Source organism: Pteropus vampyrus, unplaced genomic scaffold (assembly GCF_000151845.1).
Source record: "Pteropus vampyrus isolate Shadow unplaced genomic scaffold, Pvam_2.0 Scaffold214, whole genome shotgun sequence".
NCBI classification, from domain to species: Eukaryota; Metazoa; Chordata; class Mammalia; order Chiroptera; family Pteropodidae; genus Pteropus; species Pteropus vampyrus.
Window position 1 is genome coordinate 428,192 of NW_011888995.1, and position 24,406 is coordinate 452,597.

The following is a 24,406-nucleotide window of genomic DNA, read 5'->3' on the forward strand; positions in this document are numbered from 1 at the left end:
AGCGCGCCCCTGTGCCTCGTGTCCCCTGGAAGACCCGTGGCTCCGTCTCCACCGCCCGCCGCGGAGCGCGGCCCCCTCCGCTGGCCACACGCTTCTCTGCTGGGCCGCGCGGGTGGTTCCCCACTTGAGAAAGACTTGGTGCGACGTCGGCGGCCGGAGGCGGCGGGGAACGGGTGGCTTCGGACCAGCGGCGCTGGAGACCCCAGAGCAGAGCCCTCTGCTGGCCCGAGTCCCCGAGATCTTGTAACGGGTTCGCTTATCGTCCAGACCAGCTGTTGGGAACCAGTTCAGTAGCCCACCGCAAATGATCATACCTCTGACCCTGGCAGAGCCACCCCGTCCTCCTGCGTCCCAGCCCTTCCGCCACTTGCTAGGTGCCCCAGCCGCGGGCCGCGCGGTTCTGGAGAGTGCCACTGCAGCCGCACGTTTGGGGCTGGGCTGTGTCTACGGGCAGATTCTGCGGCGGGACGGCCCAGCAGTGGGATATGGGGGAGCCGCCCTCTGACCCCGCGCTGTACTGCGGCCCGGCCCGGGGTCTTCGCCTCCAGCATCTCAGGGCGTCGGTGCATCAGCATAGCCCAGGGCTTGCTCACGATGACGGCCCTGAGTCATCAGCGGGGGGCCTGCCTTATGTTCTTCCTGCCTTGCTTAAGAAGACGAAGTGGGTTAATTCAGTTTAGACAAAGATGTCTCGTTGATAAATTATTTTTAAAAAATTGTTTCCCTCTGATACTTGGAGTAAAACCCTCATTCATTTCTAATGACCAGTAGTTGTCACACTGGAATATAAACGCCCTAAATGTTGATGTTAAAAAGAAAGATTTGGGGCTTTGGTTTACTTAACTCATTCTTTTAATGAAATTAAATGTATAGTGTGCTGCATTCTGTGGAAATAAAAGTCGATAAGGATATAACCCTGGCCCTTGAGGAATTTACATTGTTTATGGCATTGGGTATTAGTTGTGTAACAAAGAGGGGCTGAATATTTGAGGGAGTCTCTGGGTGAGGAGGAGGTGACTGAAGGGACGATCTTAGTTGTCCCCAGAGCCATTGGCAATGGGAGAGTAGATCTAGAGCTGTTTACGAGCGAGATCTGCTGGGTGGTGGTGACTAGCTGGAAAGGAAAGAGAAGAGGTCTCTGGTCTGGGACACCTGGTGGTTGGCAGCACACCGAACCCAATGGGGAACATGGGAGGACAAGCAGATGTGGGGTAAGGTCAAGAGGCTGTGGCTCACACCTACTGTCCTGGATGTGTGGGACGTCCTGTGGAGGAAGTCTTCACTGGGCACCTGAGAGGCTGAAGTCCCAAGGAGAGATCCAAGCAGAGACACAGAGTTGTCATCCAATCGTATTTAAAGCCACAAGAGCTCATCCAGAGAGAAAAAAGCAAGCTGCTACATGCTGTGCTCTGCGACAGGCTGGAGCAATAAAGCCGAGCAAGTCCAGGTCTCAAGCCTTGAGTGATGATTTCTCTCTCTGCTCAGTAGATACCTGCCAGGCCTTGCGCTCAGCATTAGGGATACACAGGTGAAAACAAGGATTTTCCCTTTTAGGGACTCTCGTGAAGGAGGCACATATGAAAGCATGTCACTAAAAGAGTTGTGTTATTAAGGAGAGATGAAGTATAAAGGTAGTTTAGATGACCGAGCTACTGGCTAGGGGCAAATTACTACAGCTTTATAGAGACAGCTGGACCTTTCCGTAGAAGTTGGCCGAGGAAAGTAAAGGTAAGAAAGATATCTTAGGTGATGGAAATCAGGCGTGCAGGTTTATAGGGTGGATAGTAAGGAGTGCCACAGAAGGGTGGAGAGATGAACTGCAACCAGGTAAGAAAAGTCTTGTATGCCAGTCCAGCTTTTGGATTTTGTCTAGGAAGTAATAGGAAAATCAGTAATCTGAGGTGGGGCAGTGATGGGGCCAGCTTTATTATTTTTATTTTCACTTATTTATTTATTTTTTAGGCGAGGCAACCCTTGGTTGACCTCACAGATTGCAAGGACCTTGTCAGCTTACAATCCCTTATTTTTTATTTTTTTTTACGCCTACAATACCTGGTCTTCCTAGGTGGTCTCCCATCTAAGGACTAACCAGGCTCGACCCTGGTTAGCTTCCGAGATCAGACTGGATCGGGCTTGTTCAGGGTGGCTTTGCCATAGACAGGGCTGGTTTTAAGTTAGGAGAACAAATGGCTTAATTTCTACACCTGAATTTAATAGTGTTAGAGTACAGAAAAGTCAATAAATATTTATTGTTTTGCAAGGTACTTTGTTGAGCATCGTGAAGAGTGTCAAAGATATTAAATAGATTCTGATTCCTTAAGTTCCGTTAGGGAGACAGAGGAGTAACAGGACAAGGCACTGAGCAGACAGTACGCAAAAGGTGCCGCACTCCGTGATACAGGCGCTGGAAGGCGATGTTCGTTGTAGACTGAAGTAGTTGGGGAAGGGGTATTTTCTCGCGCCGCCATAACAAAGTGCCATGGACTAGGGGGCTTAAACAACAGAAATTTATTTTTTCACAGTTCTGGAGCCTGGACTTCCAAAATGAAGGTGTTGGCGGGCTTGATTGCTCTTGAGGCCTCTCCTTGGCACATAGACGGTTGTCTTCTCTCTGTCTTCACACGGTCGTCTCTGTGTGTGCGTGTCCTGATCGCCACTTGTTATAAAGACACTAGTCAGGTTGGAGTAGGGCCCAAAGGCCTCATTTTAATGTAATTCCCTCTTTAAAGACTTTATCTCCAGATACACTTCACATTCTCAGGTACAGGGGGGTTAGGACTTCAGCATATGAATTTGGTGGGGGACACAGTGCAATCCATGACAGAAGGCTTACTGGAGGAATTGGAACTTGAGCTGAGCTTTTAAAGACGCTTGGTGTTGAGGTGAGTGGAGTGCTGAGGAGAAATTAGATGAGGTCTAGAATGTTCCATGTTGGGTGACAGAAGCAGCAAGACGTGCAGGTTGTGCCTCAGAGACCAAGCTTCTGAAGCAGGAAGTTGCCAGGGGAAAGCTAAGGGAAAGACCATCCTAATAGTTTGAAAGCAGATTTACGGAACCTTGGAGTCCATGTTTTTAAATTTTTGCATTTGAGCCTGATGGAGAACCATTGTTTTTATTATTTTGTTTTTAAACGGTCGAGGCTGGCTCTCTCACGCAGGTCTTCGGTCTCAGCTAAAACGTCACATCGAGGCATTTCGGGCAGCCCTCCCCAAAGCCCTGGCCACCCCGCTCGTGGCACCCTGTTTATTTCCTTTACAGCACTTAGCACGATCTCCAGTCGTCTTTTTTATTTGTGTCCTTGTTTATCATCTTTTTTACGTTGCTAGGAAGCGGGGGCCTCATCAGTTTTGTACACTCTTGTATTTCAGATACGTCTTACTATGCCTTGCACATTTAATAGAGCTCAGTAAATAAGCTGAATGAATAATAATAGTACTTAATGCGTGCATCGCTGAGTGATCAAGTCCTCGCTTAAGGAAGCTCGGTGCACCGGCAGTATCGCTGAGGGTGGGCTCGGAGGACGCGACGGGAGAACGCTCGCCACTTGGGACTACGTTAGGGTGATTTGATAACGAGAGCAGATACAGACTGGTCAGCCTGGCTAGAAAAGGGATTTGTTGGAGAGGTGTAGGGGTTGCTCTTGCGCTTTAAGGAAGAAGTAAAGACTTGGGCCAGGCAGGACAACAGCCGTAGCCACTGCAGGAACCTCGGTGGCGGGGCACTGGCAGGCTCCCCGCACTCACTGCAGCCTCTGTTCTTCTCAGGCCCGTGTTCCAGAGAGAAGGTTTCCACGGGGCTCAGCTTTGGTCGTGACCCTACCCCTGAGCCATCAGACTGGACTCGGGGACGAGGGTGGTGCTGCCAAAAGTGGCCTCCTCCAGCAGGAGCGGGTGCCGCGGGGGCAGCCAGGACCAGGGCGGCTGTGGCTCGCGCAGGGGCCGAGGAGCCGAGAGCGTGGTTCAGCTAGGTGTGCGAAGAGCACACCTTTAACCAAGGTCACACCTCCTCTAGAGACTGAGAATGCCAGGACACTGGACCCAAGGGAGCGACTTACTCTCTGGAAGGATCAGATAAGCGAGGCTAGCTTTGAAATCTGAGGAGCTCAAGATAATTTCTGGGTATCTACATTGTCCCCGAGTGAATGAGGATAAGGTCTAAACTCAGAGCCCACAGCCTGTCACCATCTAGTAGTAAAATCGAATGAAGAGTGTCAGGCTGACGCCAGAGGCAGGGCTTGGGGCTCGGTGGTGTGTGTGCCGCAGTGTTTACATTCCAAAGTCAAATGCAGAGGCTTCGTTTTTCTAACCGACTGTTCGCTTTGTATTACACGCATTCGCTCTTTTTCCAGTGTCATGGTTAGGACTGTGTAAGCAGTACCCAGCATTCCAAAGGCTTTTGTGCCCAGAGTTCAATTTTAGGTTAAAATTTTAAATGGAAGGATACATTTTCTGGCAGCGAGAGTTTCGTGTACTAGTCTTGGAGTGAGTTTGATTTATAATTTTCCTTAGTTCTAATATCTGCCTGAATTCGAGTCTCTAAAACTTGAAAGTCAGTGAGGTTATTTTGGTCCCTTCCCATCTTGCTTTGTGAGCCCCTCACTCGTCTCCACGTGTCTTTTATCCAAGCGCTTACTGTGCTTTGCCTTTTTTCTTTCTATCCCCAGAATGCTCTGTATTCCAAAATTGCCTGTCTTCCATCTAGCCCCTTAAAAATCTGAGTCCTTGCAACTGATCTAACATTGGTATAAAGAGGAAATTTTTTGCATCGAATTACATTGTACTAAAATATGAATTCCCTACTCCTAGCATTTAGTACCTGAAGAATTTGAGGTGATGGTATGAATTAATCTCCTGGAATCGAGTTGTGAAGAGCTTCGTAGCCATTCTAGAGGTTGGAACCTCGGGCCAGGCAAGGCTTTCGGGAGTTTCGCAGCCCTGGCACGGTCAGATGACTGCTTCTGGACAGTATCTGCGGTAGAAACGTGGACACTGGAACCCGTGATGTTATCGTAATAGTCAAGCGAGCAGTGAGTCTCAAACTGTGATGTCCTCACTGTCCACTCATCCACCCTCTCATCCCTGCCAAATTTACTGCTCTGTGAAATCCTATCTTACACTCTTTGTACACTTCATCATGCATGTCTTTCCTGCCATGTGGGTGCGTGCTGGCGGAGAACAGGCAGCCAGCCAGCTCACTTGTCTGCCCTCACCGGCACCCCTCGTGGTATGTGGTCTGTTCAGGAAGGAGAAGGGAATAAGGTGCGTGCTTGCCGTGCGGGAAACACTGGATATCCTAGAGGCTTCCAAACATATCTCGTCTTCTGTTCATTGTGAAAATCCTAGTGTTAGCCCTGCTTAACAAGTTAAGGAAACCAGTACTCAGAAAGGTTGAGTGATCTGTACAAGGTTACGTATCTACTAAGCGGCAAAGCCAGGATTTGAGGCAAGTGTTCCGATATGAAAATCTTGCCCATGGAGCTATGACTTCCATGAATTGTTAATCGTAAAGATTCTCTCATTTCATAATTTTAGGAAACAATATGAAATAGAAACAATTCAGGCAGGGTTTGGAAGATATTTGTGTGTGACGAGCCAAGTGGTAAGCCAGCCAGCCCTGTTTCAGTACCTGGTTTTCCTGGGGGATTTCCTCCCAGCTTTTCCTGCTACTCCTAAACAGGCCTTTTCTTCCATATTTCACCATACTCGAGAGCACCAAAACTTTTCCACCATAACTAAAATGGTAGAACACCTGCACTGGTGAGTCAGGTAGAGGTGAACACAGGAAAAGGGTCGGTGGACGGAATATAAACATAGTGGCAGTATGTATACACAAGGGCTTTTAAACTTATGATACGCTGTGTTCTGTAAGTTAGAGGCTGATTATTTATAATTAAATCATACATGACAAATTAGGGTTTGATGAGCCAGCAGATTTATGGAGGAGAAAGTACATCCAGTAACAAGGCTGGCCTCACCTGAGGGCAGAAGAACAGAAGAGGCAAGAGGTTTTAAGGATTCCTCTGTCTGCACACCCACCAGCCACTAGGGCTTTTGCTGGATTATCTCATGACATTTAGTCGATTTTATTTTTCCTCCTTTCGCCTGCATTTTTAATGTAGCATTTTATATTTTTAGTTAAGTCGTTAAATTCAATGAATATACCTACTGTCATTAAAGCACAAAAGTCCAAAATGTTCATTGTTTGCAGCTCCACCAGGAAAGGGGTCATGATTTTTCAGTTTTAATAATTGAATTAAAAGGTAAAAGCAAGGGCCTCAACCTGAAGCCGAGGAGTCTGCACTGCCCTGTGCACTCAGTCCTGGTGCTCAGACAGCTGGAGCCTTTGTCCCGGGCTCCTGGAGGGGGCAGAAGAGGTTCCTCTCCTCGTACAGCCCTGGAGTGTAGCCCCCGGGGCCCTCATGCCTCCGTCCCCTCTCCGGCCTGCCTTTCCTCCCTGTGTGCTTTGCTCCAGCTGGCACTGTCTTGTCTTGATAGTGTCGGACATACTGCTCCTGTCCTTGAAATGCCCTTCACCCCTCCTTCCCAACTCCTCCCACATTCTCTCACTGCTGCTTGTTCGTGAGGCGCCTCATCTGTCTGTCTTCCCTTGCCTCCCTCGCACCTGGATCAGTGCCATCGCCTATGCTCCGTCTGTCCCTCTGCACACACCCGTCTAGTGCTTAGCATACTGGAGTGTGATGACAGATCGACTTGTCCCATTCCCACGCAAGACTTCAAGTGCCGTGAGGCAGGACCATGCTTGTCACATTGATGTCCTCCACGTCTAGCCAGTCGTGGCACATACTAGACAGGCGCCCAGCTGTGAGCGGCGTGCAGCGTGATGACTAAGTGCAGGCTCCGGGGCCAGACTCCAGCCCCCCTGCTGCTGATGGGGCAGCCATGGGCACCTTACTTGACCTCTCCATGCCTTCGTTTCCTGGCTTGTAAAGAGGGAGGCCGACAGCGCCTGGCTCAGGTGTTTACGTGAGAACTAGAAGAGGAAACCGGAGGCGGTGTGGTTAGGGGCTGAGTGGCCTCTGCAGCCAGGCCGCCTGTGTGAGTTCTGCTCTGCTGGTTGCTGTCTGTGTCACCTCGAGCAGGTTACTTGTCCTTCTGTGCCTCCGTTTCCGTATCTGTAAAATGGGGGTAATTGTACCCACAGCCTAGTATTGTAAATATTAATGCATGAATAATGTTCACCGTAGTATGTGGTAGTAAATGTTCGATTAGTGTTTGAGTGAATCAGATGGAGACTAAATACTGTGCGTTGTTTATCGGGCACATCGAGGATTTGGCCATGCTTAGCCACTTCTCAGGCCAGTAGTCCCACGGATGACTCTAGATGGAGGTATAGTCAAATAGCCATAATCTCCAAATAATTTTCAGGGACAACGACTGTTTCCCTTACAGCTCAACTCTGAGCGACGTACTGTCCCTAATTCTCAGATGTTTTCGTTCAAATGTAGAAGCTGTGGATCAAGGAACTGAAAGTACTTAGAGCACACACAGGATGACAGTTCGAAGAAAGGGAAAGAAGGAAACCCTTCTGGAGAATGAGCAGTGAGAAGCGTTGACTTTTAGCACGGGGGAATGGGATGCGGATGGCGTGTGGGATAGCATGTGCTCGTGTCCAGGAACGTGGGAAATCTCCGTTGGTCTAGGCCTCACACAGTTCCTTAGCCTGTACCTATGGTTTCAAGTTCCCTTGGTGTCTTAGTTTAGGTCCTCCAAAGGCAGACCCTGAGACAAGGATGAAGAGGCAGATGTTTATTTGGGAAGTGATCCCAAGAAGCACAGAAAGGTTGTAAGTAAAGTCAAGCAGGACAGGGTGCCCCCGAGGGTGCATTCATGAATGGGTTTCCGCTAACATTTAGAATATCGAAACTGCGTCCCTGAAAAAAATCTGAACTGATTTTTCTATCAAATTTCATTTCAAGCGAAGGCATCCTTGGAGACATCCTCACTCCTCACCTTACCCTCTGCAGTCGCTGTCAGACATCCTGAGGGCTGCCTTTATCCTCACCGCTACCACCTTGGTCCAGGCACCATCGTGTCTCGCCTGCATCACCGCAGTGGGCACCTAGCTGGCCTCCGAGCTTCCACCCTCTCCCTACTTGTCACAGTCCATTCTCAGCAACGTAGCCAGAGCAGTCCTTCTGGAAGATAATTCAGATTTTTGTTATTCTTCTGCTCAGAATCTTCCAATGGCTGCCCTTTTCTCTCCTGGTAAAAAGTTCGGTTTCTCGTGCGTCCCCCCAGCCCTGCCCAGCCTCTCCTCAGGCTTCTGCAGGGCCGTGTCCCACCGCTCCCTCGCCTCTGCTCCAGCACTGCTGCTGACCTGGGCTCTTCCCTCACGGACCCCATGGCTCCTCGCCTGCTCCGAGCCTCCTCAGACGCCATCCTGTGGAGGGGGCGAATGAACGAGTGACACGCGAAGTTCCTGGTACAATCCGTAAGGTGTTGCAGGTGCTGAATGAAAATGGTGACGGTTACTGTCTTCCCATTCAGTCTCACAGCAGCATTTCAGGAGCTGCTGTTATCCTTACGGTGCAGTGGGGCCAACAGGCTCAGAGCTCGACGAGCCCAGAGCTGCCTTGCCAACCCCCTTGACTCTGACCCGCAGGCAGGCAGGAGTGTGTTGTACGCCCCAGCCCAGTACTTGCTTCCATGTGTGGATATGAATGCACAGAAGCGAATCAGAAGCTTCACTAGGTCCCAGTTATTAGCCTTACTGCATTTGAGACAGTCCGACATTTTTCACTCTGCCCTACTCATTTTTTTTGTTGCTAGTTTCAAGTCACTAAATTGATTCTAAGAAACCTCTTTGAAAAATACTCGTCCAAGCTTTTGGTTCTGCATCTGTTGCTTTTCACTGTGGCAGCATCTGAACTGGCTTTCTCAAGAATTATTAGCATAAAAACTGTTCGGTACATGGCTGAGTTGATAAGTGTGGCGTTATAGGCTCGCTGACCTCTGTAAAAGATGATAAGGGTTTCTTTGCACTTAAGGAGATGCGTGACTATAAAGACTGCACAGTAGGATTGAGGAAGAAATTAAGATGGCTCACAGAAAGGCAAAAGGAAAGGAAAACACCTTAATCACAAATAGAGTAATTAAAATTTACCACCCATACGAAACATGAAACGATGGTAGAGGAGGGAACGGGCTGGCACAGTCTGCCCAAGCGGTCGTTTGCACACAGGCTGCAGGCATCGTCCCTGGGAGCAGAGCCTGCCCCAAGTCAGCTGAATCGAGTCCGCATGGCAGCAGGGAGTCGGACCGATGTTAAGGAAGTTGTATACAATGCGTGGTCACTCGGGTTGGTGGCCTACCAGACCCTTCTGAGGAACCCGGATGCAGGTTTACCTGCAGAGCCTGATCCTTCGAGGCGGGAGGAGAACCTGCAGTGCTGGGTTCAGGTGCTGGGTCGGGTACATCCGCAGCTTGCCCCCGAGAGAGAGGCGAGCTGCGGATGTACCCGACCCAGCATGTTAGTTCCCAGTAACTAAGACTGGGATGTTCCCAGTCTTAGTTACTGGGAACCCATTTTAGTAGTCAAAATAAATGTCACAAGTCTTTTAAAGGAAAGACAGTTCTTATAAAATCAAACGGAGAGATGAGCATCACAGTAACAGAAGCCTAAGCGAAGGCCCAGAGTTGGAGTCCCGCGCCGTCTCTGGGAAGCGGCTTTCTCCTCGTCGAGGGCTGGGGCAGGTTAATCGGGGCCCTTTTCTTTAATACTGAATCAAATGCCCATTAATCCTGCAGTTTCTGAAAGTGAATTGCACATTCGTCGAGTCTTGACTGTGTATGAGATGCTGGCTCACCTCATCTTTGCAGCAGCCGTGCAGGAGGGCAGAGCCGCTGCTCCCGGTTCCCGCGGCGGGGTGTGGGGGGCTCACAGACAGCAGAGAGGAGCCAGCACTTCAGGGCCAGTGTCTGGGCAGAGCCCACACCCAGCCGCTAGGTCTTCCTGTCCCGCCTTGAGGTAGGAGGACAATTCCGGTGACGTCTCAACTCAAACCCCGTGATTGAGAATTAGTGATAATGACGTTTAGACACAGGCCGGTTTCCTTTGTGTTCTTGTTGATCATGTGATTTGGTAGGAAAATAATTCAGGAGACTGCAAGGTGTTTAACATAAGAAAGAAAACAAGCTTTTATTCTTTAACATTTCTAGCCTTTGTTAGAGACTTGGATACAATAGTAATTAGTAAATGATACTTCACTTTCCAAATCTGTACCTGGTTTTAAAGGTCTGGAGAGACCCCTTTGTAACCCTTTGTTAACAATTCACGTTGCAAGTAAATACCTTGTTGTAGGGAAGGAAGAAACTTTCCTCTCCCCTCCTAGGTTCTTCCTGCTGGTTTACATGAGACGGGTTCATTTAATTACATAGTACGTATGGGAACCCCGCATGCACGAGGAGGGGTTCAGAGACAGGAAGGGAGGGGCATGTGACATTCTGAGCTAAGGAGGAGGCAAGGAGCCTCGGGGCATCACAGGGTCACTGCCGGACATTAAGAAGAGCCAAGGTCTAGCAATCAGCAGTTTGTCTGCCCTACGGACAGGTCAAAAAAGGCTCTCTGATGATCTCACTGTGGGCAGGGCCCCCCATTCACTTCCTCCCGGTTGCGGGGGCGGAGGCAGACGTTCCCCTTGAACCTGCAGGGTCTCGGTTGCCTTTAGCTCAAAATAATTTGCATATTTCAGAGGCGCATCTTGGGGTGCTCATTTTGAACCCTTACTCAGTACTGAAACAAATTTCCTTTCAGAATCAGAGACTTAAGGCATTTCAATACTTCGTACTTATTTTTTGAACTAATAAGAATAGAAGCAAGCATCAAATGGATAAAGACCCTAATAATGAACCATTATTTTCAAATATTGCTACCTTACGTACCTGCCCAGTTCTAACAGCCTTTTTAATGGTACAAAAATGCCAGTGTTATAGTAAGTTCCTAAAATTCCTGAATTTTAATGATTGGTGATCTACTTAGGCCATGAGACTTGTTTCCTCACATTTTCCATGTTATTTAAATAAGATCATTCATCTAAACAACTCTTTGGTGCCTACGATCTGCTAAATGTTGGCATCTATGGGAAGACAGCTGTCCCTGCCCTTGACGAGTGTTTCGTCTGGCGGAGAACTTTTCATCGCATCATTCATAAAGTTTTACACTTTATCTTTCAGGTAAGCCCAGCAATGGAGGGATTACTGCACTACATCAACCCAGCACATGCCATTTCTCTCCTGAGTGCTCTCAACGAGGAGCGCCTCAAAGGACAGTTGTGTGACGTTCTTCTGATTGTTGGAGACCAGAAATTTCGAGCTCATAAAAATGTCTTGGCTGCCAGCAGTGAATACTTTCAGAGTTTATTCACAAATAAGGAGAATGAGTCACAAACTGTATTTCAGCTTGACTTTTGTGAACCAGATGCTTTCGATAACGTTTTGAACTACATTTATTCTTCGTCTTTGTTTGTGGAGAAAGGCAGCCTTGCTGCGGTCCAAGAGCTGGGCTATAGCCTGGGGATTTCCTTTCTGACCAACATCGTCTCTAAAACCCCTCAGGCCCCGTTTCCGGTGTGTCCCAACAGAAAAACAGTATTCATAGAACATGATGAAAACAGCTCTCAAAAGAGAAGTGTCATTGTCTGTCAGAGTAAAAACGAAGCACAAGGGAAAACTGTTAGTCAAAACCCGCCCGACGCGAGCCACAGTCCCCGGCCCTCCCCTAGCATCGCGGTCAAGGCCCACGCCGGCAAGCCCCATGTTCCAAAAGCCACCGAACCGCTTCACAGCTTGTCGTCGGCTGAAAAAAGTTGGCCCCGAGACGCTTCTGTGGGCTACGCGAAGTCTCTCGAGCGTTCTGGGTCCCTGGAGGACCCCAGCAGAAGCATCCTGGTGAGAAGGACCGCAGCACTGCCTTCCACGCCTCTGCAGGACAGAGAGGCAGCGGACGAGAAGCCGGGCGGCAGCGGCCAGCTTCCCAAAGGGAAGGCTATTGAGCTGGCTCTGAAAAGGCCGCGGCCGCCCGTCTTATCTCTCCGAAGCGCCTCGGAGACACCCTACCTGTTGAAAGAAACGAGCAGGGGCAGCGTTCCGGGCGAGGACCGGAACCTGCTGTACTACTCGAGGCTGGGCCTGGTCATCCCGTCCGGCGGGTCCGCCACGGCGAACCAGAGCATCGACAGGAGCGGCCCGCTCGTCAAGAGCCTCCTCCGGCGGTCCCTGTCAATGGACAGCCAGGTCCCCGCCTGCTCACCCTCGGTGGAGCCGAGGTCTTCCCAGGGCTTGTCCTCGGTGCCAGGCGACACGCCGGGGAACGTGTTTTGTGCTTTGTCTCAGAAGTCGTCTTTGAAAGACGGCGGTGACAAGCTGGCCCTGGACGAGCGGCCTCCCGCCGCCCCGCCACACCGCCTCAGGTCCTTCAGCGCTTCCCAGTCCCTAGGGAGGGATGGCGCCGAGGCTCGGATCAAGACGGAGCCCCGCAGCCCGCTGGCCGACCCCTCCGACATCATCCGCGTCACCGTGGGGGACGCCACGGCGGCAGCCTCCGGCGCCAGAGACCTTTCCCTGAAGATGGAGGACGACCAGAAAGACATGAGCCGACTCCCGGCGAAGAGGCGCTTCCAGGCGGACCGCAGGCTGCCGCCCAAGAAGCTGAAGGTGGACGCGCCCGGCCACCCCGCGGAGGACGGCCTCCAGGGCGGCCCGGGCCCCACGCTGCTCGGCGCGGACTCCCCGCAGTCCGACTCGAACAAAGATGAGTTCGGTGAGTTGGAGGGAACAAGACCAAACAAAAAATTTAAATGCAAACATTGCCTTAAGATCTTTAGATCGACAGCAGGTCTGCACCGGCACGCTAACATGTACCATAACCCCGAAAAGCCCTATGCCTGTGACATCTGTCACAAGCGGTTCCACACAAACTTCAAAGTGTGGACCCACTGTCAGACCCAGCACGGCATCGTGAAGAATCCGTCACCCGCCTCTAGTTCACATGCCGTTTTGGATGAGAAATTCCAAAGAAAGCTGATTGACATAGTGCGCGAGAGGGAGATTAAGAAGGCCCTGTTTATTAAGCTGAGGCGCAGCAAGCCTGGGTTTCAGGGACAGAGCGGTTCCCAGGCGCAAGCCATCAAGAGGAACTTGAGGTCGCGAGCCAAAGGAGCGTACGTGTGCACTTACTGTGGAAAGGCCTATCGCTTTCTCTCGCAGTTCAAACAGCACATAAAGATGCACCCGGGCGAGAAGCCCCTCGGAGGACCCCGAGCCGCCAAGCCCAGGGAGCCCGCGGCGCTCGGCCCGGCGGAGGCCACGGAGGTTTTCCAGTGCCGCCTCTGTAACGCTAAGCTCTCTTCTCTCCTAGAGCAAGGAAGCCACGAGCGCCTGTGCCGCAGCGCGACCGTGTGCCCGTACTGCAGCCTCAGGCTCTTTTCGCCCGAGCTCAAGCGCGAGCACGAGAGCACGTGCGAGTACAGGAAGCTGACGTGCCTCGAGTGCATGCGCACCTTCAAGTCCTCCTTCAGCATCTGGCGGCACCAGGTCGAGGTCCACAATCAGAACACCATGGCGCCCGCCGAGAACCTGTCCTTGCCCGGCGCCGACCACAACGGCGAGGCCACCGGCGCCCCCCGGCCCCCGGCCCAGCCCGAGCCTCCGAGAGCCAACCACGTGGCCACGGCCAAAGACGACGGCGCGTTCAGCGACTGCTCCGAGCAAGTGAACTTCGACTCGGAGGACTCCTCCTGTCTCCCCGAGGACCTCAGCCTGTCCAAGCAGCTGAAGATCCTGGTCAAGGAGGAGCCCGTGGCAGAGGCCGAGGGCGAGGCGCCCGAGGTCGGCGCGGCCCCCCAGGCGGGGGCGGCGGCCCCGAGCCAGGACCCCGGGCTGTGGCCCTGCGAGAAGTGTGGCAAGGCCTTCCCCGCGCACAGGCAGCTGGAGCGGCACCAGGAGCTGCTGTGCTCCGTGAAGCCCTTCATCTGCCACGTGTGCAACAAGGCCTTCCGCACCAACTTCCGCCTCTGGAGCCACTTCCAGTCCCACACGTCTCAGGCCGCAGAGGACCCGGCGCACAAGGAACCCGAAGCGTGCCCGGTCCCCGCAAACTCTCCGTCGCCGCCACCCCTGCCTCCGCCCCCACCGCTGCCCAAGATCCAGCCCCTGGAGCCCGACAGTCCCACGGGGTTGTCCGAGAACTCGGCTCCCGCCCCGGAGAAACTGTTTGTGCCCCAGGAGTCGGACACACTCTTCCACCACGCCCCGCCCCTGTCCGCCATCACGTTTAAAAGACAGTTCATGTGCACACTTTGCCACAGGACATTCAAGACCGCGTTCAGTCTTTGGAGTCATGAGCAAACTCACAACTGAAGACCACCCGTTCCCATTACAGAATGCAGGGGCGGTCTCCAGAAACAGAATGTTTTCTTACGAAAGAATAATAAAGGTTGGAAATTGTTACGCTTGAATATAAGTTTGAGGTAAACTGATATTAATTAGCGATGTCCTTGCTCAATTTAGGAAAACTGTAAAAAATTCAAAAAATTCTGTGCTTCTGGGCCTTATAGTCGCAGGAGAGTTCGACTTCATCAAGGTTGAAATTCGAGCCCGGCGGTCCGCCGGCTCCCCGGTCTGCGGTGTCAGTATAATCTTCTACTTGGGGTTTTGTGTTTCTTACTGATTTGCAGTTAGCGAAATAACCATTCAAGGATTTCTTCTTTTCATTACGTCAGACATCTAAGTCCTAGTTACATCTTAGCCATGTTCTTAAGTCCACAGTGGATCAGGAAGCAGTCTAATAGTTTGCAGTATTGAATCTTCTACTTTAGCAATAAAAAAAGAAAAAAAATGATAAACCTCAACTTTAATAAGTTTATCCTGACACTTGATAAAAATACTTGGCATTTTGTGGTCACCTAGAACTTTTTTTTTGTATGAAAATTGTGAGAAATTTAAATCAGCAATAGTAATACTTAGATTTTTATAAATTAAAATTTGCTCTTGGGTCATTTAGTGTAATTATTGATGGAAGACTTGAGAAGTGAACACAGTGAGATTTCTGGAAGGCCTCTAAAGTGAGTTTACAGAAACTTCAGTAGCGATAGACACTGTCATCCAAACGGCCGCCCTGTGCCACGTATACACACATCACAGTTCTAAGCCCGGACCAGCATTCGAAGGACTGTGAGTGTTTGGTTTCCTCTGGCTCACGCTGCCACAGGTTGAAAGTCTGAGTGCGTTTGACAGAGATGACGTGGCACTGATGTTGAATTTAGCAACATCGGTACATACAGCAAATGAGGCCGGGACGTCCATTTACGTAGGTCGGAGTCAGCACAGCTGCTCCGAACCCCAAATTACCATTCCCCTTCCAGAGACTGGGAGCCGTGCAGCCTCCCTTTGCTTTTCAAGAATAAGATTTACAAATACGATTTCCTGCCTCTTCGTCCTGTGATGTGTTCCGTTAGAATTTGTTGGAGTTTTTCCTGGTAAAGCATCCATTCTGCTTTAAGTCACCGCTTAGCATTTCACACGTAGGTGTGAAAGCACTGTCAAGGGTCCAAAGTTTGTTTTTCTACTTATTTTGGCCCCTGGGGTTTGGCTTTTTTCCTTCTTTCTATTTTGTATAAGTTTTAATTAAAAGCCTTTTAGTAGGTGTCATCTAAAGTGCAAGGGGCTGTTTCAAAAGGGAAAATTTGTACTTCACAGTTGGGGCAGAGGTTAGATATCTAAAAGGAAAATTGCACAAACTACAAAATCCCTTGAAGGTAGTGGTATGGATTAAGACTCCAAGTTTATTAACTTTTTACAAGATATCCTTTCAAATTAAGAAGTCAACTGCCGTGACTAAGAAATAATTTGCTGAGTAGTCAAATTTGTGCTCCAGCAGCAAAGAACCGTGCTCATTGGTCTCGTTACCACTGGTAGGAAAGGCGTTCTTTTCCTGAAACCAGCATTCTTGTAAAATACTAATTGACTTTGTACGTTAGAGAAATTACCTGAGAAATTTTGCCTTTTTCATTCGAAAACCATCAAAAGTCCCAAAATATTTGAGCGGTTACTTCTTGTTTCCGTTCTTACTTAAATTTGATGGAGAGAGTAAAATAAAATTAAGTTACAGTAAATGGTTATTGTCAGCTTTACATTTCCTTGAAGAAATCTATGCATTTTAAAGGCAAAACTAAAGCATACGACTCGGCGCGAAATGGTAGGGTGGGTTGTCGTCCGCTGAGTTCGTTCCCTGCATAGTGTTTCTCGCCCCAGCACCGTGGTGGCTGTCATGTCAGGAGACACTTTCCCTCAGAGGAACCGTTGCTTCCGGCTGTTGGAGCATGTGTAATAAGTTCATGGTACACACAGTATCTTGGCATTGGAAATTTCAATATGCCAGAACTTGAACCTTTATGCTACATTTTTGAGGATTTTTAATAATGTTGATCAGTACAAGAATATTTTTTATCTAAATGTAGGCTCTGCCTATCTCTTAGATTTTAAAAATTGCCAGTGTTTTGTCTTGTTCACGTTTTTGTCTAGGCAAGGAACATAAGATTTCAAATAAAATTTTGAACCAAAAACATTTATAATGCAGTTCTGGTTTTTCTATTACTTTTTATACTGTACCTTAAAAGCATTAGGCTCAAAGAGTTTATTTTGGTGGTCAAAAAATAAAATATGCTTCCACTCACGTAAGTATTTTAAACGTTAAGTGAAATAATGGAAGATGTTAATTGCTTTATTCAGTGAACAAGTTTTTTAAGAATATCTATCTTAGCAGATACGTGGTGTGGGACAGTTTGGTCTCACATTGTCACAGCTCTTTGGCTAGCAGATGAAAAGTTTTTAATGATTGTAATTTTTGAAAATCTGTAGAAAGTTCATTATTCCTTGTAAGTATTCAGGATGCCTACTTTTCGTATGCAATTCTGGAAAGAATGAGATGTTTTAATATATTCTTTGTTATTCCGAGAACCTGTTACTGAATCTTTTTTTTTTTTTTCGTGTGGGGAAGGGAGGAACACCGTAAAATGTGTTGTTATCAAGGTAAGCAATGGAGGTAACATACTGTACGTTTTTTATAGTAATATTTCAAAGTTCATAGAATATTTACCTTTAAAACTGGTTATGGTTAGTATGCATTTATAATTTTAACAGAATTCACAACTAACAATTCAACAGTGATGTCATGTGCACTGTGGGGAGATGTGAGTGGTTCTTGGTTTTCTGATTTGGAATGGTGGTTATAGCCTTCTCTTTAAAAATGTGCCCGGCATGTCGTCGGTGACAGCCCGATCCACACACACCATCGTCGGTGCTGAGGATGGAAACCGAGGCACGGGTAAAGCGTGCCCCTTGGTGGCAGGAAGGGTATGTTTATCCTCAGGCCAACCGGACAGCCAGGGTGAGGGAGAGACGAGAACTAACTGATGGAAAGTGAGCCTTCGTTCTGTCAAATTTGTGTGTGTGCGTATGTGTGTGTGTGTGCATGCGTGTGAACAACCATAATCTGGGACTTAGGAAGTAAAATTGAATTTTCTTACTATAAAAATAGATATTCATAACAGGTTTCTTTATAAATTGCACTAATTAGTATTGGAATATTACAATTCAGTTTTATCCATTTCTGATGTCTCTGACGTTTTTTGCAATAATTGTAAAAGGCATTATTGATTTGAATAATGCTAGCACATGTTTTTTAATAAGTTCTTTAACACTGGCATTCTTAAGTTTTAAAAACAGGTTTTTCTCTTGTGGCTTTAGCACTTTAAGGAGTCGAATGTTTGCCTGAGTTCTAAGACGCTGGGTCAGTGCTGCTCAGCGTGTTCTCCGTGCGGCATTGCCACGTGACCAAGGGGAAGACTGACCAGTCGGCGTTTAGATTTGGGAGGAGAAAATAAGTTAATGTCAGGTTCTTAAAATTTTTCTTTTAGAGACAGTCATTTGGGAACCAAAGTCTTTTACAGCAAATCTTTAAACCGATCGAATTCACCGTTCTTTAGTCGTGCGGGTGCCGTCAGGTTTTCACACACATTCTTGGTGAACGCTGATTTTCAAAAGGTGATCGTTTCTTACTGACGTTAATCCAAGACTGTTTCCGAATTTTCATTAAATAAATGCTTATTGTTAAAAGAAAAACCGATGTGGTTTTATAATTGTGTATATTTTGTCGTCCTATGCCTTAGCAGAGTAAACCATGGTTCAGTTTTATTTAGGAATAAGCTTTTTTGGATTGAAAATTTATAGTAAAATAGGATTTCTATCTGATGTTAATCCATTGCTTATTTGTATCCAATTCTGTTGTCTGTTTACTTTGCTTAAATCTCAACTAAGAATGATTGGAGTCAATAAATTTGTACTGTATTTTGTTTTGAGTTCTGGTGTCATTGGTGTGTCTCGGACTTTGGCAGTTACGATTACGGGCGTTCGCAGTGCCGGAAGTGAACGGGGAGCTCTGCTCCTTGGCTGACGTGACAGCACCGCGCACTGCACTGCGGGCTCACGCCCCCCGCAGCCCGGCTTGTAGCATTGGGTCTGCACAAAGCTTCGCTTATTCGGGCGCCACAGACAGCCAAAAGCACGTAAGCAGCAACCTGGCGATGCACCTTTTTCTGTTCAAATTAGTATTTTTTAAATGATTGTGGGGGTAAAAGCGTCAAGTCGTTGAGCACCCCGCATTGACATTTCAGCGTAGCAGTCGATGGACCAGCTCCGTTCCATAACTGGAAAGCGTCCACGTTGTGGCATCTTTTTCATTCTAATGAGGCACTTCTATGACATTGGGTTGTGTTACCCGGATTATGGTGGCCTCCTGTGACACGGGTGAGTTACCGGTCCCGCGGTGGCCTCCTGTGACACAGGTGAGTTACCTGTCCCGCGGTGGCGGTGTGTTAGCTTGCCCTGGAGAGTGAGGCGTGGAGCCGTAGGTATTTCCGATCATCGCCACCAGGGTGGCCGTGGAGAGGGACAGGCGGACCAGGTCGGCCAACTCCGGTTCAGTCTGCCTTGGGCTTGCCCGGGCCTTTCGGTGGCTGCGCGTTCCTTCCCTGACCTCTAAATTCGTCTTCCCGGGAACCTCTGGCTAACAGTTTCTTGAACACTGCACCAGGAATAAATAGCACGATCGTTATTTTAATCTCCTTTAGTCCTCCTATTCCATTTGCCACCAAATACTTGGTTTTGAAAACTTCGATCCGCCCTTCTTAGTACCAACAGGCTTTTCGGGGTTTGGGGTGTCCCAGTCCTGTTGTGTCCTCTTCGGTCTCAGGCACACACTCTAAACGGTGGCAAAACCACGTGTCCAGCATGTAGTTTTTTCCCCCAGCCAGCGGCTAACTCTTGGCTGTGACCATCAGCTCTTACGAGCGGCGGGGCTGGGTGGCAGGCATTCTCTGCCCAAGGCGTGCGTCTGAGCAGACGACTCCCCTGCCTGCAGAGAATCCCTTTGAAGAGGAAGCACAGTGCAGCCCCGCCAGTGCGTTCTGGTGTCACCATCTGCCTGGGCCCCGTCCTCTGCCATGGGCTCCCAGTCTGTCTGTTGACCTCACAGTCACGCAGGCTGGCGTTTCTCCAGCTGAGTGTCTTAGGTCCCACTTAGTGTGGTCGCCTCGTTTCTTCCAGGAGATGCTTCCCAACTCCTATGCACCTGCTCCCCATGGCCCCGCCTAAGCGTTCCCACAAAGCCCGGACATAGCCCTGCCACTCCTCCCTGCCGTCCTGCCCATGTTTGGTCTCCCATAGGACCAGGAGGGGCCCGCGGGCGGGGCTGTCTCCCAGCCTTGCGTTTCTGGGGCCCAGCACAGGAAAGGGGCCGCGGAAGCATTTGATGAGTAAATACAGCACAGGAACCTTGTCAGAGGCCAGCGACAACCAGCCCACGCATCCTCAACTACGAATAGAGAGAAACCTGGATATTTGCATGTGCCGCCCAGCTCTGGCTCCGCTGCTCAGTGACAGACCCAGAGCGTGGTCTGATTTGGGGGCGGGCTCGGGAAGCTGGAGGGGGAACGGGAGCCCCAGTGGCCGTTCTTGGTGTCGGCATCCTGCGCTCCCATGCCTCCGGAATCGCTCTGGGTCACCCGGGATGGCGCGTTGTCTAGATGGACAGTCTCATCGGCTGGCGGTCCTAAGCCTTACTCGTTTCGTAGTGCAGCGAGCGGTGAGCGCTTCCTGTAGCATGGAGACGGCTGGTTTTCCTCCCAGACTCTTCACTTGCCTTGTCCCCGTGTCCCTCCGCACACACCCCCCCGTTCTCAGCCCAGGAATCTGCCGTCTCCCTCCATCTGGAATGTTCTCCGTCTTTCTGTGACTTTCGTGGCCTCGATCATTTGGAGGATTACGGAGCAGTCACCTCACAGAGAGAGTGTCCCTAACTGGAGTTCGTACGGCGTCTCCTCGTGATGAGACCCACATTTTGCGCCAGAGTATCGCAGACGACGTACTTTTCCCTTTATCTTTTGGGTGGCTTTCAACTCCTGTTTGTCCTGTTACTGACGGTGCTCATTTTAATCACTTAACTAAGATCATTTCTGTCAGATTTCTCCACTATGCTCTTCCCTCGATGTAGCTGATAAATATTTTGTGGGGAGATATTTTGAGATTATGCAAAATCCATTTCTCATCTCAATTTTACCCACTAATTTTAGCATCTGGGAGGGAGGGAGGACTCTAAGGGTCTATTCGTCTCCTTCTCCTTTGATTTCTATGTTTCTTGCCTGATTTATTTTTATGGTCGTTGCCAAATGGAGGTTTCCTCATACCTCCAAGACTTCACTTACTTGTGGGCTTTTCACTGCAAGACAGAATGTTCTGTTCATCTTATTAATTTAGATATTTCTGTGTGTGTTCCAGATTCCTGGATTCCTGTTCTAGTCAATGGGTTATAATCTGTTGCCATCATTTTTTTAAGTTTTGATGCTCAGATCATCCTAGTGGGATCATCCAACTGGCTTCTCTGACCTTTGACATGTCCCCTTCTCTCTTTGAGTATTTTCTCATTTTCTTACACAACAAGATGTTCCAGGCTCATCTTGTTCTTTCCCTGCCAGAGCCCTGAGGTCAGCCATTTCCTCAAGGAATCTGGTCCCTTTCAGTGGAGAATATGGTTTAGAAACCGCGGTCTGGGCACGAAGCGTGCTGCCGGGCCCTTCAGTGGGTGGGCTTAAAGGGAAGGACACATGCCCCTGGGTTTATTTCTGAGTTGCTTAGATCTGTCTCTAGCCGTGGGAATCTGTGAGTTCACACCAGTAGCCCCAATCCCAGCCTATCCGTTCATGGTCCTCCACAGTTATGCCTCCCTCTCCAACGGTGAGAACCAAGGCCCTGTCACCTCAGCCTCCTTGTATTAACCAGTCTCCACCCACCCCAGCCCGCCTTCCACACTCGAGGTGATAGCCCACCTCAGGGGGTCTACCCGATGGCTCTGTGACCAAGGAAGAAAGGGAGGGAGGAAGGAAAGAAAGGAAGGAAGAACCGTAATTGTCTATTTGTCTCTTTTAATTTCTATCAGTTTTTGCTTCGCATGGTTTAATACTCATCAGGTGCAGAAGGGTACAGGATGGGTTCGTTGACCTCTATATCATTTATAAAATGAACTTCTTCATCTACTGGGGAATCTACCTTGATTGTAGTAATCTAACCACTCCAGCTTTCTTCTGACGAGTTTTGGCATGGCGTGTTCTTTTTCCCCTTTTACTTGTAAGCTATTTGTGTCATTCTATTTAAAGTGCATTTCTTGTATATTTGGGCACCGATTTTTAAAATCCAAACTGACAGCGTCTGCTTTTCAATCCAGGTATTTAAATCATTTAAATTCAATGTCATCGTTGACCATGATCGCATTTAAATCTACCGTCTTATTATTCATTTTCCTCTCATCCTGCCCGTTCTGTGGTCCCTATTCGCTCTTTTTCATCTTTCTTTTGGATTAACTTTCTATGGCCTTTTTCATCTCCTTCGTTGGCTTATTAGCTGTAACTTCGTTGTCGTATTTTCGTGGTTGCTTTAGGGTTTACAGTGTACACCTTCACCTTATCCTAGCCTACCTTCAAGTGACACCACGCCACTGTGCATATAGTTTAGAACTGGCAGCCTACGGTTCCCTTTCTCCTTGCCCAGTCTTTGTGCTGTGGTCACCCTACATTTCCCTTCTGCGTGGGGTATAAGCCCCATAATACATTGATATTATTTTCGCTTTAAATAGTCAATTAAATTTTTTAAGAAATGTCATTAATAGAAACAAAGTTTTCATAGTAACCCATATATGTTTCCATTTCTGACGCTTTTCACTTCTCTTGAAGACCCAAGTGTCCATGTGGCACCTTGCCTGCCTGGGGACACGGACCTTAACAGTCCCAGGAGTACAGGTCCTATTGATGCAGAATGCTTTCAGCATCTGCATGTCTAAGAAAGTCTTTATTTTGCCAATTTTGAAAGATTTTTGCTGAGTATATAGTTTAAATGGATAAGGTTTTTTCTTTTAGTGTTTTAAAGATGTTGCTTCACTGTTTCTAACTTGAATTATTTCCGATGAGAAATCTGCCATCTTTATCTTTGTCCCCTATACATAATATATCATTTTTACTCCGGCTGCTTCTAAAGTTTTCTCTTTATTACCAGTTTTGTGCAATCTGATCATGATGTGCCATGGTGCAGTTTTTATGTTATGCGTGTGTGTGTGTGTGTGTGTGTGTGCGTGCGCACGGATTCACACCGGGTTCATTTAATTTCTTGAAGGTTTGAGTTTATAATTTGGATAGGAGTTAGAAATTTATCATCCATTATTTCTTTAAATGTTTTTCTTTCCTGTCTTCTCCTCTCCTTCAAGGAGTCCAGTGAACATTTATGAGGCCATTTGAAATCGCCCCAGAGATCATAGTCCCAAAGATGAACTTTTATCTCTGTGTTTCATTTTGGATAGTTTCTATTGCTATGTTTCTAGTTCACTAAGCCTTTTTTCTGTGCTGTCTACTCTTTCTTTAGCCAGTGGATGTTGTTCTCTAGAAGTTTGATTCGGATCTTATATCTTTTATGTCTGTACTTAGCACGTTCGCTCTTTGCTCCAGCTTCTTGAACATGTGAAATACAGTTATGACAACTTTTAATCTCCTTGTATTGTGTACTAATTCTGTCCATTTCTGGGTTGGCTTCAATTTACTTCTTTTCTTCCTCATTCTGGGTAACATTTTCCTGCTTCTTGGCACATCTGGTAATTTTTATTGGATAGCGGACATTATGAACTTTTTACCTCATTCGATGCTGGGCACTTCTGTGTTCTCATGAATGTTCGAGAACTCCATTTGGGGGCATAATGAATTTACTTAGAATCAGTTCTATCCTTTCAAGTTTTGCTTTTAAACTGTGTTAAGAGGGATCAGAGCAACATTTAATCTAGAGCCGATGTTCTTTGTTGTCTGACGTTCAATGACTTGAAAGTCATTCTTTCATACATTTTGTCTGGAATTTAGTTGTCTCATGCAGGATCGTTAATACAGCCCCTGTTACTCCATCTTGGTCAGAAGTGGTACTGAAACTTATTTTATTAGCAATAAGCGAGCTAACACTAAAGCATTGAGCGCCGGATCTTTGCCAATGTTGCACCAAGAACTTGCCCGTGGGAAATGTTTCCAAATTCCAAGCACGGAAGAACACAATAGAGATTTTCTCAAACTTGACCAAAAAATTACATACGCATCTCACTAAATTCAAACTAAATTTATCCTCAACTCTACTCACTTTTCGTCAGGTCTGAAAAAGCCTATGTTCGCCTCAGTACTAACTGTCATGAAAGAAATTACGGCGTGGGGGACTCGGGAAGGAGAGAGACAAACCTGTCTCTTCGTGTTGGGTGTGTGTTTGGTCACATTTTTATAAAATCTGCCATAGAAAGATATTTATGACTCAGAAGTGAGGGGCCTGGAGCCTAAGTTTGTTAACTTCTCGGTAAATCTACCTCTGTCTATTTCATTCACAGGGAAACACCTTAGTTACAACCCATTATGTGAATCTGTAGTCTGATAACGGGTCCCAGCCTTTGCTTTGTGGGGGTCTTCAGATGACCTGGGTAGCAAGGACGGGCTCTACAGGAGGGGCTGGAGAGGCCTCTGACTTGCTAGCCAAGGGGGAAGCCATCCTTTTTGATTCTCAACACTTTTGCTTGCAAAGATGCTATGTGATTAAAATGGCAGACACCCTAGACCTGTTTTTCTCTCATGCGAGAAAGACAAGAAATCAGGATGAAACCTTCATTTATACCACTAGAAACGGAAATTTGATGTGTGTGTCAGTGATCAAAAGGGGGTTCTCACAGCATTAAAGCTGGTTTTCCAGCTCGAGTTCATGGAACGTACCAAGAATGAGTTTCCACAAAATCAAAGCCCAACGACAGATCATTGAATAGCAATGTCTGA

General features: G+C 48.1%; 1 protein-coding gene and 1 pseudogene across 4 annotated transcripts in view; one reads left to right on the forward strand and one right to left on the reverse strand.

Annotated features, from left to right (window-relative positions):
* The window catches only part of ZBTB21 (zinc finger and BTB domain containing 21), a 33,281-nt gene extending 14,908 nt beyond the window's left edge, over positions 1–18,373 (forward strand). For 2 of the 4 annotated variants that reach the window (XM_011372857.2, XM_011372854.2), the window contains exon 2: positions 11,193–18,373. In XM_011372857.2, coding sequence (XP_011371159.1) covers positions 11,205–14,375 — 3,171 coding nt within the window. In that variant the 5' untranslated portion in view covers positions 11,193–11,204 and the 3' untranslated portion in view covers positions 14,376–18,373. Of the gene's footprint in view, positions 1–9,756; positions 9,988–11,192 lie in introns of those variants that run through there. The other 2 variants (XM_011372858.2, XM_011372856.2) reach the window with 2 other exon arrangements.
* On the reverse strand, positions 2,041–2,159 carry LOC111747207 (annotated as a pseudogene).
* Positions 18,374–24,406: the final 6,033 nt, after the last annotated feature.